The sequence below is a fragment of the Mastigoproctus giganteus genome, chromosome 13, assembly GCF_048544385.1.
Source record: "Mastigoproctus giganteus isolate SK-2022 chromosome 13, ASM4854438v1, whole genome shotgun sequence".
In the NCBI taxonomy this organism is placed as follows: Eukaryota; Metazoa; Arthropoda; class Arachnida; order Uropygi; family Thelyphonidae; genus Mastigoproctus; species Mastigoproctus giganteus.
Window position 1 is genome coordinate 169,320,601 of NC_143587.1, and position 15,595 is coordinate 169,336,195.

At 36.8% G+C, this 15,595-nt stretch overlaps 1 protein-coding gene across 1 annotated transcript in view; it reads right to left on the reverse strand.

The window, feature by feature from the left end:
* LOC150076598 (uncharacterized) overlaps positions 1 to 15,595 on the reverse strand; it is a 461,481-nt gene that overhangs the window by 267,244 nt on the left and 178,642 nt on the right. The window contains exon 5 of the mRNA XM_090387387.1: positions 4,359 to 4,457. Within this exon, the coding sequence (XP_090243513.1) occupies positions 4,359 to 4,457 (99 nt within the window). The remainder of the gene's footprint in view (positions 1 to 4,358; positions 4,458 to 15,595) is intronic.

Consider the following 15,595-nt stretch of genomic DNA (forward strand, 5'->3'; position numbering starts at 1 on the left):
TGAGAGCAAAGTGGAGAGAAATTGTTGAAGTTCAACATAAAAAAAGGCACCTGGGGCCAATGGAATCTATCCAGTTATAATGAAGAAGGCAGCAAGAGAAGTTAGCAAACCCTTTGCCATAATTATGAGAGCATCCTTAGGGTCAGGGAGGTCCCCATGGACTAGAGATGTGGAAATATATCTACAATTCACAAAGGGGGTTCAAAGGGTGACACAAATAATTATAGACCTTATTAGTTTAACTTCTGTTCTGGGGAAAATAATGGAGTCACTGGTTAAGGAGGTGATACAGGTTTACCTAGACAAGACAGCAGTAATAGTTCAGAAAAACATTGGTTTGTAAAGGGGACAGTCTTGTCTGACCAATTTCATTGGATACTAACAATGTGGTCACAAAGGAACTGGATGCAAAAAATAATTTTGATGTCATATACTTGGATTTCTGGAAAGCTTTTGATACTGTTGCACATGGAAGACTGCTGTACAAATTGCAGTGGTATGGCATTAAGGGCAAGTTACTGCATTGGATAAAGGGATGGTTGAGTGGAAGACTGCAGAGAGTGGTAATAAATGGACACTGCTCAACGTGTACTAACGTTATTAGAGGAGTCCCGTAGGGTGCAGTACTGATGTTTAACATTGACAAATGCAAAGTGCTCCATATGGGCAGCAGTAACCCAAGAGAAATGTACCAACTGTGTGGTATTACACATAGGCTGCGCTGTTTCAACACATGGGCACACCTGGCAGACACCAGGGGCCTCATTTGTTGATCTTAAAAGACCCTCTGTCCCGTATGTTACGTTGCGGTTGAAAGCACCGCAAACACGGAACATAACGATATATGAATAATGTTTTTGGCTTTCTTTAAATTGTTTAAAGTGCCAAAAATATTAATATTTAGAAAAATAATCAACAAATTTAATTCTCGCTTATGATTATAAATTAATAATATATTATATATATTATAATGTTAGGAAAATGGATAATGTTAGGAATGCGACTAATAGAGACCCAGAAAAAAATTAAAACAAAATTTAAACTGAATAGGGGCCACATTTAGAAATTCATCGGGGGGCCCAAGAGTTCTTAAAAAGGCCCTGCACTCAGGTAGGTGGAGAATGAAAAAGACCTAGGGGTAACTGTGCAGTCAGATATGAAGTTCTCTGAGCAGTGCAGGCAGGCTGCCAGAGCAGGTCATGGAGTTTTGTCAATGATAAACAGGAATTTTATTATTAACAGCTATATGATGCAAGGAAACCTGAGGCTTATGCTGCACCAACCAAAAAAAAAAATTCTCAAGTTACTGAGAGAGAGAGAGAGAGAGAGAGAGAGAAGGGAATCACCAAGAAAGAGAAGAATGATGATATCCAGCTCAGGATCCTGGGTGTGCCAAGCCCATACTCACCACATGTGAGCCTCTGGGGTTATTTTTGCTAGCAGAGACAAGGAGGTGATTATCCCTTTGTATAAGGCAATGGTGAGGCCACACCTTGAGTACAGGTCCTGGAGGCCTCATTTTAGGAAGGTTGTAGAGTTGCCAGAATGAGTACAGAGAAGGGCAACAAGATTGGTGAGAGGAACAAACGGTTGCACTTATGAAGAAAGGCTTAAATTCAAAAAGTTGCAGCATCTGGAGACTAGGCACCTGCAAGGTGATCTGATTGAGGTGTATAAGGCCATAAATTGTTTGAGTAGGCTCAATGCTGATGGGATACTTCCACTTGCTCAGATTAAGAACCTGAGGGGGCATAGATTCAAATTGAGGAAAGACATTTGTAGGATAGATATGCAGAAATTTGCCTTTAGCCAGTGGGTAGTTGATTGCTGGAACAGAGTTCAATCTGTTGTTGTGGAAGTTGATAGCTTAAATAAATTTAAGGCTGAACTAGACAAACATTTAGAGTGACTGGATGGGTGAAATGGGAAGGGGGGTAAACACCCTAAGACTGAGGCAGTCTGGAGTGTGTATGCCTGAGTAAATTTCAGCCCACTCATGAACTCCGATAATCTGCTTTTAATAATGAGAAAAAACTAATCAATACATTGTTATCAATTTCTACTGCCACTACCGATAACAGGCACCAGAATGCAGGGAGAAACTGTGATAGCAGGAAACGCATTTGACCGGTAAGTTTTCCAAAGTTTTCTGTGGTTGTCATGTTGGCTTTCTTTACCTTAGCCAGGCAAGTTCAAATGAAAATTCTTTCCATAATTCATTCCACATGTTTATGCTTGTCTGAAGTATTTGGTAACGAGTTTAATAAACAGAATGTTAAGCAATTCAATATCCTCAGTTTAAAAATGTTTTTAAAAAACGTTTGTTCTGCCTGTTTTTAAAAAACAGGCAGAACAAAACATTTATAAATTCTAAAATATTATTTCAAAATCTTTAACTTATGTATGTGTATCTTTTCATTTTTATTTGTGTAGTTAATGTTTTATACCTTTAGATCATTTTACCTTATAAGAAGTTCTAAATCCCCACTCCCTTTGAAAACTTCTTAATAGGGTTCTACTGTATTTGCAACGTTTGTCCACCTCTCAAAACCTGACGATTCTATTGCCTCTTCAGCTAAAGCTGATTTACTAGCATCCTACTACCTTCTAACTTTTGTACTGATGATCTTGAAAAACTACTTTCTACCATTCCCTGTACAATTCTTCTTGTGGTCTTCCATTAAAAGAATGTCAGAAGAATTGTGAACAATCTTGATGCCAAGATGACTTCAGGTCCTGATGCTTTTTCTCCACTTGTTCTCAAAGTCCAAGCCTCTGAATTTTGTGTCACTTTTTACACTTTCTTATTTTGCTTATGTTTTTCCTTCTACTTGGAAATTTGCTCAAAACAAACCAGTTCCTAAAGAGGGCAAAAAATTCCTCCAATCCAGTTATAGCCCTATTGTACTTATCTGTACTCATCATAAAGTAATGGAAAAATCCATTAACTGCTAACTCTTAAAATATTTTGAATCCTCTCATCTGATCAACAGTTGCCAACATGGATTCCATAGTGTCAGTACACTGGTTATATATAAGCTTATGTAACCCCATCGAAGGTCAAATTCAATGGAAAAGGTTAGTGAACCTCAAGCAGTTGCTCTTGATGTTTCTAAGACTTTTGATCAAATTTGTCATAAAGGTCTCCTAAACAAGCTCCCATCTTATGAACTGCCAACTGTTTTTTGCCAATGGGTATTGAGTTTTCTCTCTGACCACACTCTGCAGGTGACCGTAGATAGATAGCTCGCTCTCTCTTCTAACTATTCATACTTCCTCTTTTCCTCCTGTATATTAAAGGCCTTTTTCCACTAACTGGAAATCCTATTCATAGTTTTGTAGATGATAGCACATTGCAATCCACCTTCTAGTTCAAGAACCCTTGCCCTACACAAACAGTTTCAACTTCCTGATATCAACTACCAGTTTCTTTAAATGATAGATTGAATTAAGTTATCTTTGCCTACTGGAGCAAAGATAACAGTTAATTTCAGTCTCCTAAAATTCTTTGATGACAATTTCTAGAAAAGATCAGATATTAGGGATCTGATCTTTTCTATCAGATTAGGGATTATACTGGCTTCTAATCTCTCTTGGCATAAGCACACTATAAATACTGCCTCCTCAGCATCTAAAAAAACTGGCTTTTCTTTTTTGATCTTGGCATTACACTTTTTTTTCTTAACAGCAACTCGCTCTGTACAAATCTGAAATACATGCTACCATGGGATACTATTCCCACATTTGGGAGTGGTGCGTCCAAAATCTTTTAGGATTTGATTCCATTCAAAAGAGGGCAATCGGGTTAATTAATAAATCTTCTCTTACAAAGTCTCTCTATTCTCTGTCTCGCAGACATTGTTTCTGTTGCATGCCTTTTCTATAGCTACTTCCACAGGCACTGTTCTTCTGAATTGGCATTTCTAATTCCTACACTCTCTTCCAAGCCACTCCCAAGATGTGCCACAGCCAATAAGTATCATATATGGTCCAACTTCAAATTCATAGAACCAACTTTTCTTCTTCCTTATTTATTCCTGGATCAATTTTCCTCATATGTACTTTTGGAAAACTAAAATCTACAGAAATTCCAGTCTAATTTCAACAAGTATCTTCTCAATGTTCAGCCCAGTAGTAAATACTAACACCTTTTAGTAGGTTTAGAAGTTCTAATACTTTTTGTGTTGGGGCTTCGCTTAAAAACACAACACCACACTTTTCTTTGAGAAGAGAAATTCTAGTGGTTTACTGGCTGCAAAAAATATGTATGGGCAAGTTAACAATGGATGGTATACCTTTACTCTCTTAAATTATCTAATTATGTAGTTAATTTAAAATGCAAATCAAATTTAAATCACCTTGTAGCATTTTAAAGGAATATCCACAGAGCCTTTTCTTTCTTCAGTTTTAGCTACATCTATATCATCCGCATAATATATATCAGGTATGAAACATTCCTAGGAAAAGAACAAATTCATATTCTAACAGCATAGCAAAATATTTTTTTACAAAAAAAAAAAAAGCACACAAGCTGAATTACATGATGGATTATTTAAATTATTCAAATATGCATTCAGCTGTTACACACAATATATAAAACTAAGTAAATCTCAAGTACACGACATATTTAAGAGAAAATGTGCCTAGCTATTTATGTATAATAGTTCATAGGCCATGTTATATCAAAAATAGTTTACATATCTATTATATCTAGTTACGATGCCTAATTTAAATTTTAACTTAGATAGAGATTTTGTAGGTTTACTTAGTATCGGTAAGGGCATCCAATCAAACATGTTTTACAAATCTTTCAGAGCCGGCGAACGGGAAGTTTCTTAGCTATATTTAGCGGTTGACTAATTGTTATATTAAATTATTTTCTCTAAGTAGCTTATAGACCTAGTCATAAGCTACTCCTTGGTTTATTCTGAAGTGAGACAGCGAGATTTTGGAAGTTAATTAATACTTAAGTGTCCATAGATTTACCGTTCGTAACTTGCTGCCATTGTTATACAATATAACGTTATATCCCGAACTAGATAGCGTTAGCTTAGTATAGTATATAATAATATCAATTACTCAGTAAAATTTATTAATCTTGTTGAACTTCATTGTCAATTAAATTGTACTTTTTAACTAAATACATATAACGACTTAGATTTTACAAACGCAACATAATTAATTAATACATAACTTGATACGGAAGTTATATAAATAAACTCAAAGATATACTTGATACAAAAAAAAAATATATATATATATATATATATATATATATATATAGTGTTACAGCTACATTGGGATACAAATTTAGGGTTATAATTTTGTGCTGAATTTAAAATTTTATTGAAATTGAATCGAAATCATGACTCAGACCAGAGCAGCAAAGCAAAAGGCTCAAGCTAAATGAAGTGCTGTGGCTCAGGTGAGAACCGAGAGGGACAGTTGCCCTCTGAATCACAGCCTTTTAAAATGCACTGCTTCCTTGATATTTGTGGAGCAATCAGGTACGGGACATGATATTGCCAAGGGTATTGATATTGTCTTTGTGTGTGCACGATGTAAGGAGTGTGAGGAAATGAGGCAACAACTCAGCGTTGTCATGGGCCTATATGAGAGCTTGAATGACAAGGTGGATGTCTTTGAAGGATCTAAATTGAGGGGACCATGAAGCTCTCAGCTGCCCACATCAATGCCAGAGTTTGCACTTGATCATCATGCAACACAGCGGCAACCCCCAAGGCAGAATGTGCTGGTCCCACAGGAACTAGTAGTTGTTGGTGACTATTGTCAGGGAAACGGGAAACATGCTATGTAAAAAGAATAGGTGGAACAGAACCAGGGTATGTCTGCCAAGGGCAAATGTTGATGACGTTGTAGAGCGGATATCACCTTTTAAGGGCACAAAATGTGATATTGTTGTACACGTTGGCACTAATGATATTAAGAGTAGGAGACCGACGGAATTACTTAACAAATACAGGTCACTGTTGAAAAAAAGCCGTGAATTAGGGTCGAATTTCAAACTGTGCAATTCTGTCCAGACACAATAGGAAGGAGTATATGATAAGAGCCTTGTCGATCAATTCGGCCCTGGAAATATTGTGCAAGGCTCAAGGGGTAGAAATTTTTTTCAGCCTGGTCTGTACTTGTTAACAGGAGAGACTGATTCTACAGGAATGGGATACACTTAAATAGAAAGGGTGCAAGAATATTTGCTGATGCTATCGAGGCAGTGTTGGGTGGGTTGGAAAATTGCTATCTTGGGGGGGGGGATACAAGGACTAATAGATTAACAGTAGACACTGGCAGAAGTGAAAGTGATTCTTGCACTGCTTCTATTGGAATGAGCAGCAGCCTGGAAAACAAGATGCAGGGTATTTCAGAGACTGCTGTGAGACATTGCGGTAGAAGTAAACTCATGGGTTGTGTTAGGGTAGCTAAGAATAAGAACAGGTATATGTATACTTGCATGTACACCAATGCTAGGAGTTTGGTAAATAAATTTGATGAATTTGAGATATTGCACAAAACATCAAAGGCAGATATTGTTGGGATATCAGAGACTTAATGTCACACAGATATAAGGAATGCAAAACTGGAATTTGGGGTGTACAATGTGTACAGGAAGGATAGACAAGATAGGAAGGGAGGAGGGGTTATGCTATTAGTTAAGAAACACACAAAATCCAAGGAAGTGAAGCCAGTCGACATCACTGGACAGTGCAGTGTCGAGTCAGTTTGGTGTGACACAAGCATTGGGAGATCAAAATTGAGAGGAGGATATAGACCTAATAGGCTTAATGACTCTGATGAGTATACAATATAATAACGTAGCTTAATTTAATTTATTATTGTACTCACCTTTTTATAATCTGCATTGACGATGGGATAAAATTGATAATAATTTTAAATTTAAGTTAGCGTGAATAAGTTAGGATTTAAAAACAGAATTAAAATGTTGGTAAGAAGTAGAAGTGCACGTCTTTGTCCTTGGTTGTCAATGTTGAAATTTGAAACAATTGAAGTTACGTGGTTGGAAACTGAAGGCCAATAGCCATAACAAGTGGCTTTCATTTTACACGTCTTCAGTTGGCAATGTTAGAATGAGAGTGAACATGTGTATTTAAGAAGACTAAGTTCCTGTGATGCTCCTGGATATACGTGGAAATCTCAGGTGCACGAGATTCCAGACCGGTGCTATGTTATAGGGTAGTTTGGAATTTAATACTTGGAGAGTGGAATGGCGGCGAAACCATTCTATAACTAGGGCTTTATATTGGAAAATTTTAAAACTGGATTTTAATTTGATAATAGGAATGGTTGAATCTACTAAGGGAGTGTGGTTGTGGGATTGAACATGTGTTGCTAATTCGGCATTGGACTGTCCCGTCCTAAAGCTATTGTAGTGGTAGTATGCACGTGTGTTTGATGTTTTGGTAGAACCGTATTTTGTGGTGATGCTACCAATGTAGCAAGCGTTACAGTTATCTTGACATTTTATTCAGTAGATGATATTATTCATGTTACTAATGTGGTAATTTTGTGTATCTTTATATGAGTTGAATAATGAACCTAGTTTATTATAAGATGAGAGAATGTAAGGGTGATATCAGCACCTTTGAATAAACGGCGGAATTGGTTGGCAAAATTACTATGGTAAGGGAGGATAATACGTTTATTATTATTGGGAATGTGTTTGGGTGGGTTGTTAATATTATTTTGGACTGTGATAATAGTTTGTTTGATTAATTGTATAGGATATTTTCTAGATATGAATTTACTTGTAAGATATTGTAGTTCATTATTAAGGTCGTAATGTGTGGAAGTGCATTTTATAGCATTGTAAATCTGATTATAAAGGACTGCTTTTTTTGTGTTAAGGGGGTGATGCGATTCAAAGTGTAAGTATTTGCCCGTGTGAGTATTTTTCTGGAAATTCTTGTTCCTAGTTTTGTATCGCTTCTGTATATAGTGAAGTTTAGAAAATTAATTTGTCCATTTTCTTCTAATTCCAGGGTATATTTTAATCTATTAAGCATGGAATTAAATTTAATGAAAAGATCATTTATTGTGGATTTGTGTCCTATTAAGAGGATATCGTCAGCGTATCGTATAAATAATTTAATATCTGGGGGGTATGGTTGTAATATATGATTTTCTATGGAGGATAGGTAAATTTCAGATAGGGGGCTGAGATCCCCTAATCCCATAGGTAGGCCATAGGTTTGCTGGTAAATCTGATTAATAAATCTGAAGTATCTGGCATCTAATAGAAAGGTTATGAGCTCTAGTATGCTCTCTATTAATTGAGAGGGAAGTGTGATTGGGTTTTGTCGTCTGTTAAGATTTTACGTAAGGTTTGTAATGCTGATGGAAAATGTATATTAGTGTACAATGAGACTACATCAAAAGATGCTAGGGTGTCATCATTGGTTATTGTGATAGAATTTCTTTTTTTCAAAGGTTTGGGAGGTATTGTTTACTTTGAATTTTGAAAATCTGGTGAGGGGGGAGATAATTTTGACCAGGAAGGAAGATAAATTAGTGAAAGCTGATTTGCTGAAGGATATTATGGGTCTTAGTGGGTGGTTGGGTTTATGGAGTTTGGTAATACCAAACATATGCAGTAGAATATTGTTTCAGATGACAATCTATTGAAGGATGTATAAATTAATTTCATTGTTGGATCTTAATTTCCTTAAAATAATGTCAAGCTTATTTTTATGTTTGGAAATAGTATATGTGTTATCCAGTTTGTATGTATCTGAATCGGAGAGTATAAATTCCACTTTTTCTATATATGTGCTTTTGTTTATAATTACTATGGAATCACCTTTGTCGGCTTTCTGGACTATAATATTTGAATTGTTACATATTTTTTGTAAGTTAATTAACTGTTGTTTGTTTATGTTGGGTTGGGATTTGAATCTGGAGTTAAGTTAATTGAATTACTTTGGTGTATAATTCGCCATTTATCGGAATGGTTAGCTAATTTGTTTTTGTAGTTCTATTATACATTCTATGTAGGGATATATATTATCTTTAATAGCAAAGTTAAAACTGTAATCGAGACTAGCGAGTTCAGTGGAAGAAAAAGGGTACAAAGAAATGTTTATAGTGGAAGAATTTGTGGGGGTGTGAGGGTTCTGTGTAAGGATCCCCCATTTTCTGTTGTGTCTGAGTTTGATGTCTTTAATGGCAGCTGCTATACGTGACCCCCTTAGTAGCTTCAACAATTCCTATTATCAAATTAAAATCCAGTTTTAAAATTTTCCAATATGAAGCTCTAGTTATAGAATGTTTTGCCGCCATTCCACTCTCCAAGTATTAAATTCCAAACTACCCTATAACATAGCACCAGTCTGGAATCTCATGCACCTGAGATTCCCACATGTATCCAGGAGCATCACGGGAACTTAGTCTTCTTAAATACACGCGTTCACTCTCATTCTACAATCGCCAACTGAAGATGGGAAAAACGAAAGCCACTCGTTATGGCTATTGGCCTTCAGTTTCCAACCATATAACTTCAATTGTTTCAAATTTAAACATTGACAACCAAGGACGAAGATGTGCACTTATACTTCCTTGCACACATTTTAATTCTGTTTTTAAATCCTAATTTATTCACGCTAACTTAAATTTAAAATTATCATCCATTTTATTCCAACATCAATGCAGATTATAAAAAGGTGAGTATCATAATAAATTAAACTACGCTATTATATTGTGTCAGTTATAAATGGTACTTTAAAAGATCTACAATTTTCGAATTGTTTGATGAGTATAATAAAAAAATGTACAGGGAAATAGAGTGGGCCAGTAAATCTGAGAGTTTAATATACCAGATATTGACTGGAATTTGTGGATTGGTTGGTCACACACACACACACACACACACACACACACACACACACACACACACACACACACACACACACACACACACACACACACACACACACACACACACACACACACAAGCAAGGCTTTTGTGGATTTATTAGATGATTGTTTTCTACATCAGCATGTTTGGGTGGCAAATTGAGGGGGTAATACTCTTGACCTGAATATCAGTAGTGATTCTTCATACATTAAGAATCTGCAGATAAAGGAACCACTAGGTGGCAGTGATCACAGTGTGCTGAAGTGGGATTTATTCAAAGAGGTAACTACCATCAGGGGTAAAGGGAAAGGTTTTTGCTTTCGTAAAGGCGACTACAGAGGTCTGAGACAGTATTTAAATTCTGTACAGTTGGTTATGTAAAGCTACTAGGCTTTACATACCAACTAAGAAATATTGTTCAAGGTTTAGGCTAAATGGATGTCAAATGAACTAATGAGACATGTGGCAGAGAAGAAAAATGCATGGGATGCATATAAATTAATTAGTGACATGGAAGCTTATGATAGATATAAGCTGGTCTGTAACCAAGTCACAAAGGAGATTAGGCAGGCAAAGGCAAATTATGAGAAATCTTTGGCAAAGGATGCAAAGAAATACAACAAAAAAAAAAAAGATCTTTACCCATGTAGACTCTAGAAGAAAAGGGATGAATCAGATTGGTCCACTGGATATTGATGGTTCAACTGTTGATGATCTTGCTCAGGTGGCTAACAAACTAAATGAGTATTTTGCATCTAAATTCACCCATGAGGAGTTATTCAGAGAGGGGGAATACCAGAGATGTATTAAACTATGGTAGTGAGTTAAAATGATTTTTTAATAACTGAGAGCAAAGTGAAGGAGAAACTGTTGAAGTTAACATAAAAAAGGCACCTGGGGTGGATGGAATCTATCCAGTTATATTAAAGGAGCAGCTAAGGAAGTAAGTAAACCCTTAGCCATAATTATGAGAGCCTCCTTGGACTCAGGGGTGATATCCATGTACTGAAGATGTGCAAATGTGACCCCAGTTCACTAAGGAGGACAAAGAGTGACACAAGTAATTACGGACCTGTTAGTTTAACTTCTGTTATAGAGAAATTAAGGGAGGCACTGGTTAAAGAAGCACTGCAGGATCATCTAGACAAGACTTCAGTTATAGCTCAGACACAGATTGGTTTTGTTAAGGGAAAGTCTTGTCTGACCAGTTTCATTGGATACTATGATGTGGTAACAAAGGAACTGAATGCCAAAAATAAGTTTGATATCATACACTTGGATCTTAGGAAATCTTTTGATACTGTTGCACATGGAAGACTGCTGCACAAATTGGAGCAGTATGGCATTAAGGGCAAAATACTGCTATGGATAAAGGGACAGTTGAGTGGGAGAAGACAGAGTGGTAATCAATGGACACTACTCTTCGTGGACTAATGTTATTAGTGGAGTCCCTCAGGGTTCAGTGTTGGGTCTATTGTTGTTTTCTGTATTTATAAATGATATTGATGATGGTATATCAAGCTTAACGTCCAAGTTTGCAGACGATACAAAGGTTGGCAGGGTTGTTAAGGACACTAATGACAGTACGCTGCTGCAACAGGATCTTGATAAGTTGAGCAGATGGGCTGAGAGGTGGCAAATGAAGTTTAACATTGACAAATGTAAAGTACTACATATGGGAAACAGTAACCCCAGAGTGACGTATCAACTCTGTGGTACTACACTGACAGTGGTAGAGAACGAAAAGGACCTGGGGGTAATTGTGCAGGTAGATATGAAGTTTTTGAGCAGTGCAGACGGTTTGCAAGAGTAGCTCATAGTGTCTTGTCAATGATATACAGGAATTAGGAGGTAATTATCTCCTTGTATAATTATCCCCTTGTATAAAGCAGTGGTCAGGCCACACCTAGAGTACTGTATACAGGTCTGGAGGCCTCATCTTAAGATGGATGTAGAGCTGTTGGAATGAGTACAGAGAAGGGCAATAAGATTAGTGAATGGAACAAAGGGTTGCTCTTACGAAGAAAGGCTTAAATTTTGCAAATTACAGTGTCTGGAGACTACGCACCTGCGAGGTGATCTGATTGAGGTATAAAGATCTGATGTATAAAGCCTTGAATTATTTGAGCATGCTCAATGCTGATGGCATTCTTCCTCTTGCTCTGAATGATCACCTGACAGAGCATAAATTCAAATTGAGGAAAGACAGATGTAGGACAGATGTGCGGAAGTTTGCCTTTAGCCAGTGGGTAGTTGGTTGGTGGAACAGACTTCCATCCTTTGTTGTGGAAGTTGATAGCCTAAAAAATTTAAGGCTGAGCTGGACAGGTATTTGGAATGAACAGAGAGGAGAAATGGTAGTGGTTTTTTTTTTTTTTTTTTTTTTGGCTGATGCTACATAAGCTTGCTTTCTTGCATCGTATGCCTTAACGAATGCTAATGCTATCCTATTATGGAATATGTACTTAGTCAAAGATTAATAAAAAAAAAAAAGACTGCACTCACTACAATAATCCATTATGGTTACATGAATTATGAAACAGTGGTGTGGGAAATCTTTGATTGAAACTAGCCGACCGGGCTAGCTGGGTCGCGGCTAGCCCGGTCGGCTAATCCAAAGGTTGCAGGTTTGAATTCTGCCTCAGGCTTGCATTAAAGTACTGCAAAAACCTTGGGAGGTGCATTATGGCCACAGAAGCTGATGCGCCAACAACTACCAAAAAAAAAAAAAAAAAGATTTAAACTAAAATCGGAAGTTAAAAATCATGATTAAGAAAGCATAACTTAAAAAAAAAAAAAAAAAACACCCAGAGGATGGGGAGGTGCACCACATCATCCTCTACTTTTCTATTACAATACTGTATAAATAAGATATCTTAAAATTAAAAAAGGAATAAGGCCAAGGCAATAGTCATGAATGACGTCCTTTTGATAAATTCATCATCAGTTGGTGTTAAAATGAAGAACAGAAGGTTGCTATGGATCTTAAGTACCTGAAATGTTTTGCTGGACACGTGGTAATTTAATTCGAGTGAAATTGCAAATGGAAGACAAGGAAACTGGAAGTTGTGTTTAAGACATCAAGATCTGTGTTGAGATGGTACCATTCTATTATGAGGGTTTCGTATAGAGGGAATTTATAGTTTGAATTTAATTTGATAATGGTTATTGTAGCATCAACTGAGGGGTTATGATTATTAATGTGTACATGCTGAGACAGTTCAGCATTTCCTTGTTTGTTCTGCTTTTCATTTTAACGCCAACTGATGATGAATCTATCGAAAGTCCGTCGTTCACTATTGGCCTTATTCCTTTTTTAGTTTTAAGATATTTTATTTATACAGTATTGTAATTGACAACTAGAGGATGATGTGGTGCACCTGCTCCTCTTTGGGCTGTTTTTTTTTTTTTTTTTTAATTGCACTTTTTTTTAAAAATTACACTTGATTTTTAATCGTGATTTTTAATTTCCAGTTTTAGTTTCAATCAAAGATTTCCCACACCACTGTTTCATAATTCATGTAACCATAATGGATTATTGAGGTGAGTGCAGACTTTTTTATTAAGTTTTGACTAAGTATATATTCCCTGTCATGAACTTCGGCATTTTAAACTTTTGCTAACTCTAATCACATGTCCTATCATTTAATGATCTATTGGTCAGTAACTTGAAATGCATGTCAGTAAATTAAACATGCATGAAGACAGATATGTATATTTATTTATATAAACAAATACATTATGTTAAAAATTGAATCTTGTGCATCACCGTGCATTTGTTTCACTTATTTCATTAAACAATTCTGTGTATATGAAGAATTTCTCCCTTACATATAAGGGTGAAATTCTTGAAACATACACAGATACTCAGGTTTCTTTTTTTTTTGCACAGTGTAATTTAGGTTCTAGATCTACCTGCAGAAGGCAGACCTAGAACCATTGTATGTAGAGAAAAAATATCAACAGCACACCTATATTTGGTAAGGGTCAACCGAATTGTGGATTTGTCTTCAACAGAGTGGTTGGAATACACACAATCACTAAGCCAAATACTAGGAAACACTGTTTGTTTGTTTGTTTGTTTGTTTGGGGATTTTTTTTGGCACATGGGCGTCTATGGCCATAATGCGCCATACATAGGTTAGTATTTATGCTATTTCTTTATGGATCGAGAGTCAGGAAACTGATTGTTGACTAGCTAAAGGAGGTGGTATACATTGATTGCTTTGAGAAAGGTAAAAATCTTTGAGACATCTGTTTTATTGCCCAAAAGTGAACTAAGCATTAGTGGTTCTTCAGTTGAGGCTGGATTGAAGTGATTCTGGCGTTCTATTGCAAATTTTGTGCATTCCACAAGGATATTAAGAGTAGGAGACCGGCGGAATTACTTAGCAAGTACAGGTCACTGTTGAAAAAAAGCCGTGAATTAGGGTTGAACTTGAAAGTGTCTGCAATTCTGCCCAGACACGATAGGAGGGAGTATATGATGAGAGCCTTGTCGATCAATTCGGCCCTGGAGGGATTGTGCAAGGCTCAAGGGGTAGAATTTTTTTCAGCCTGGACTGTACTTGTTAACAGGAGAGATTGCTTCTACAGGGATGGGATACACTTAAATAGAAAGGGTGCAAGAATTTTTGCTGATGCTGTCGAGGCAGTGTTAGGTGGGTCGGAAAACTGCTAGTTGGGGGGGATACAAGGACTAATAGATTAACAGTAGCCACTGGCAGAGGTGGAAGTGATTCTTGCACTGCTTCTATTCAAATGAGCAGAAGTCTGAAAAACAAGATGCAGGATATTTCAGAGACTGCTGGTAGTCATTGCGTTACAAGTAAACACATGGGTTGTGTTAGGGTAGCTAAGAATAGAAACAGGTGCATGTATACCTGCGTGTACACCAATGCTAGGAGTTTGGTAAATAAATTTGATGAATTTGAGGTATTGCTCAAAACATCAAAGGCAGATATTGTTGGGATATCAGAGACGTGGTGTCACACAGATATAAGTAATGCGGAACTGGAATTTGGGGAATACAATGTATATAGAAAGGATAGACAGGACAGGAGGGGAGGAGGGGTTATGATATTAATTAAGAAACACATAAAGTCAAAGGAAGTGAAGCCAGTTGACATCGATGGACAGGGCAGTGTCGAGTCAGTTTGGTGTGACATAAGCATAGGGAAATCAAAATTGAGAGTAGGAGTGTGCTATAGGCCTAATGACTCTGATGAGTATAATAATATATTGTACAGGGAAATAGAGTGGGCCAGTAAATCAGAGAGTCTTATAATGGGGGATTTTAATTTCCCAGATATTGACTGGAATTTGTGGGTTGGTCACTCGCACACTAGCAAGGCTTTTGTGGATTTATTGGATGATTGTTTTCTACATCAGCATGTTCGTGAGGCAACAAGAGGGAGCAATACTCTTGATCTGATTATCAGTAGTGATTCTTCATGCATTAAGAACCTGCAGATAAATGAACCACTAGGTGGCAGTGATCACAGTGTGTTGAAGTGGGATTTACTCAAGGAGGTAACTACCATCAGAGGTAAAGGGAAGGGCTTTTGTTTTCGTAAAGGCGACTATGATGGTCTGAGACAGTATTTAAATTCTATACAGTGGGACCAACTGATGATGTTACCAACAGCAAACTCAAAATGGGAAGCATTCAAGGAACTAATCTTGGTGGCTACCAGGCTTTACATA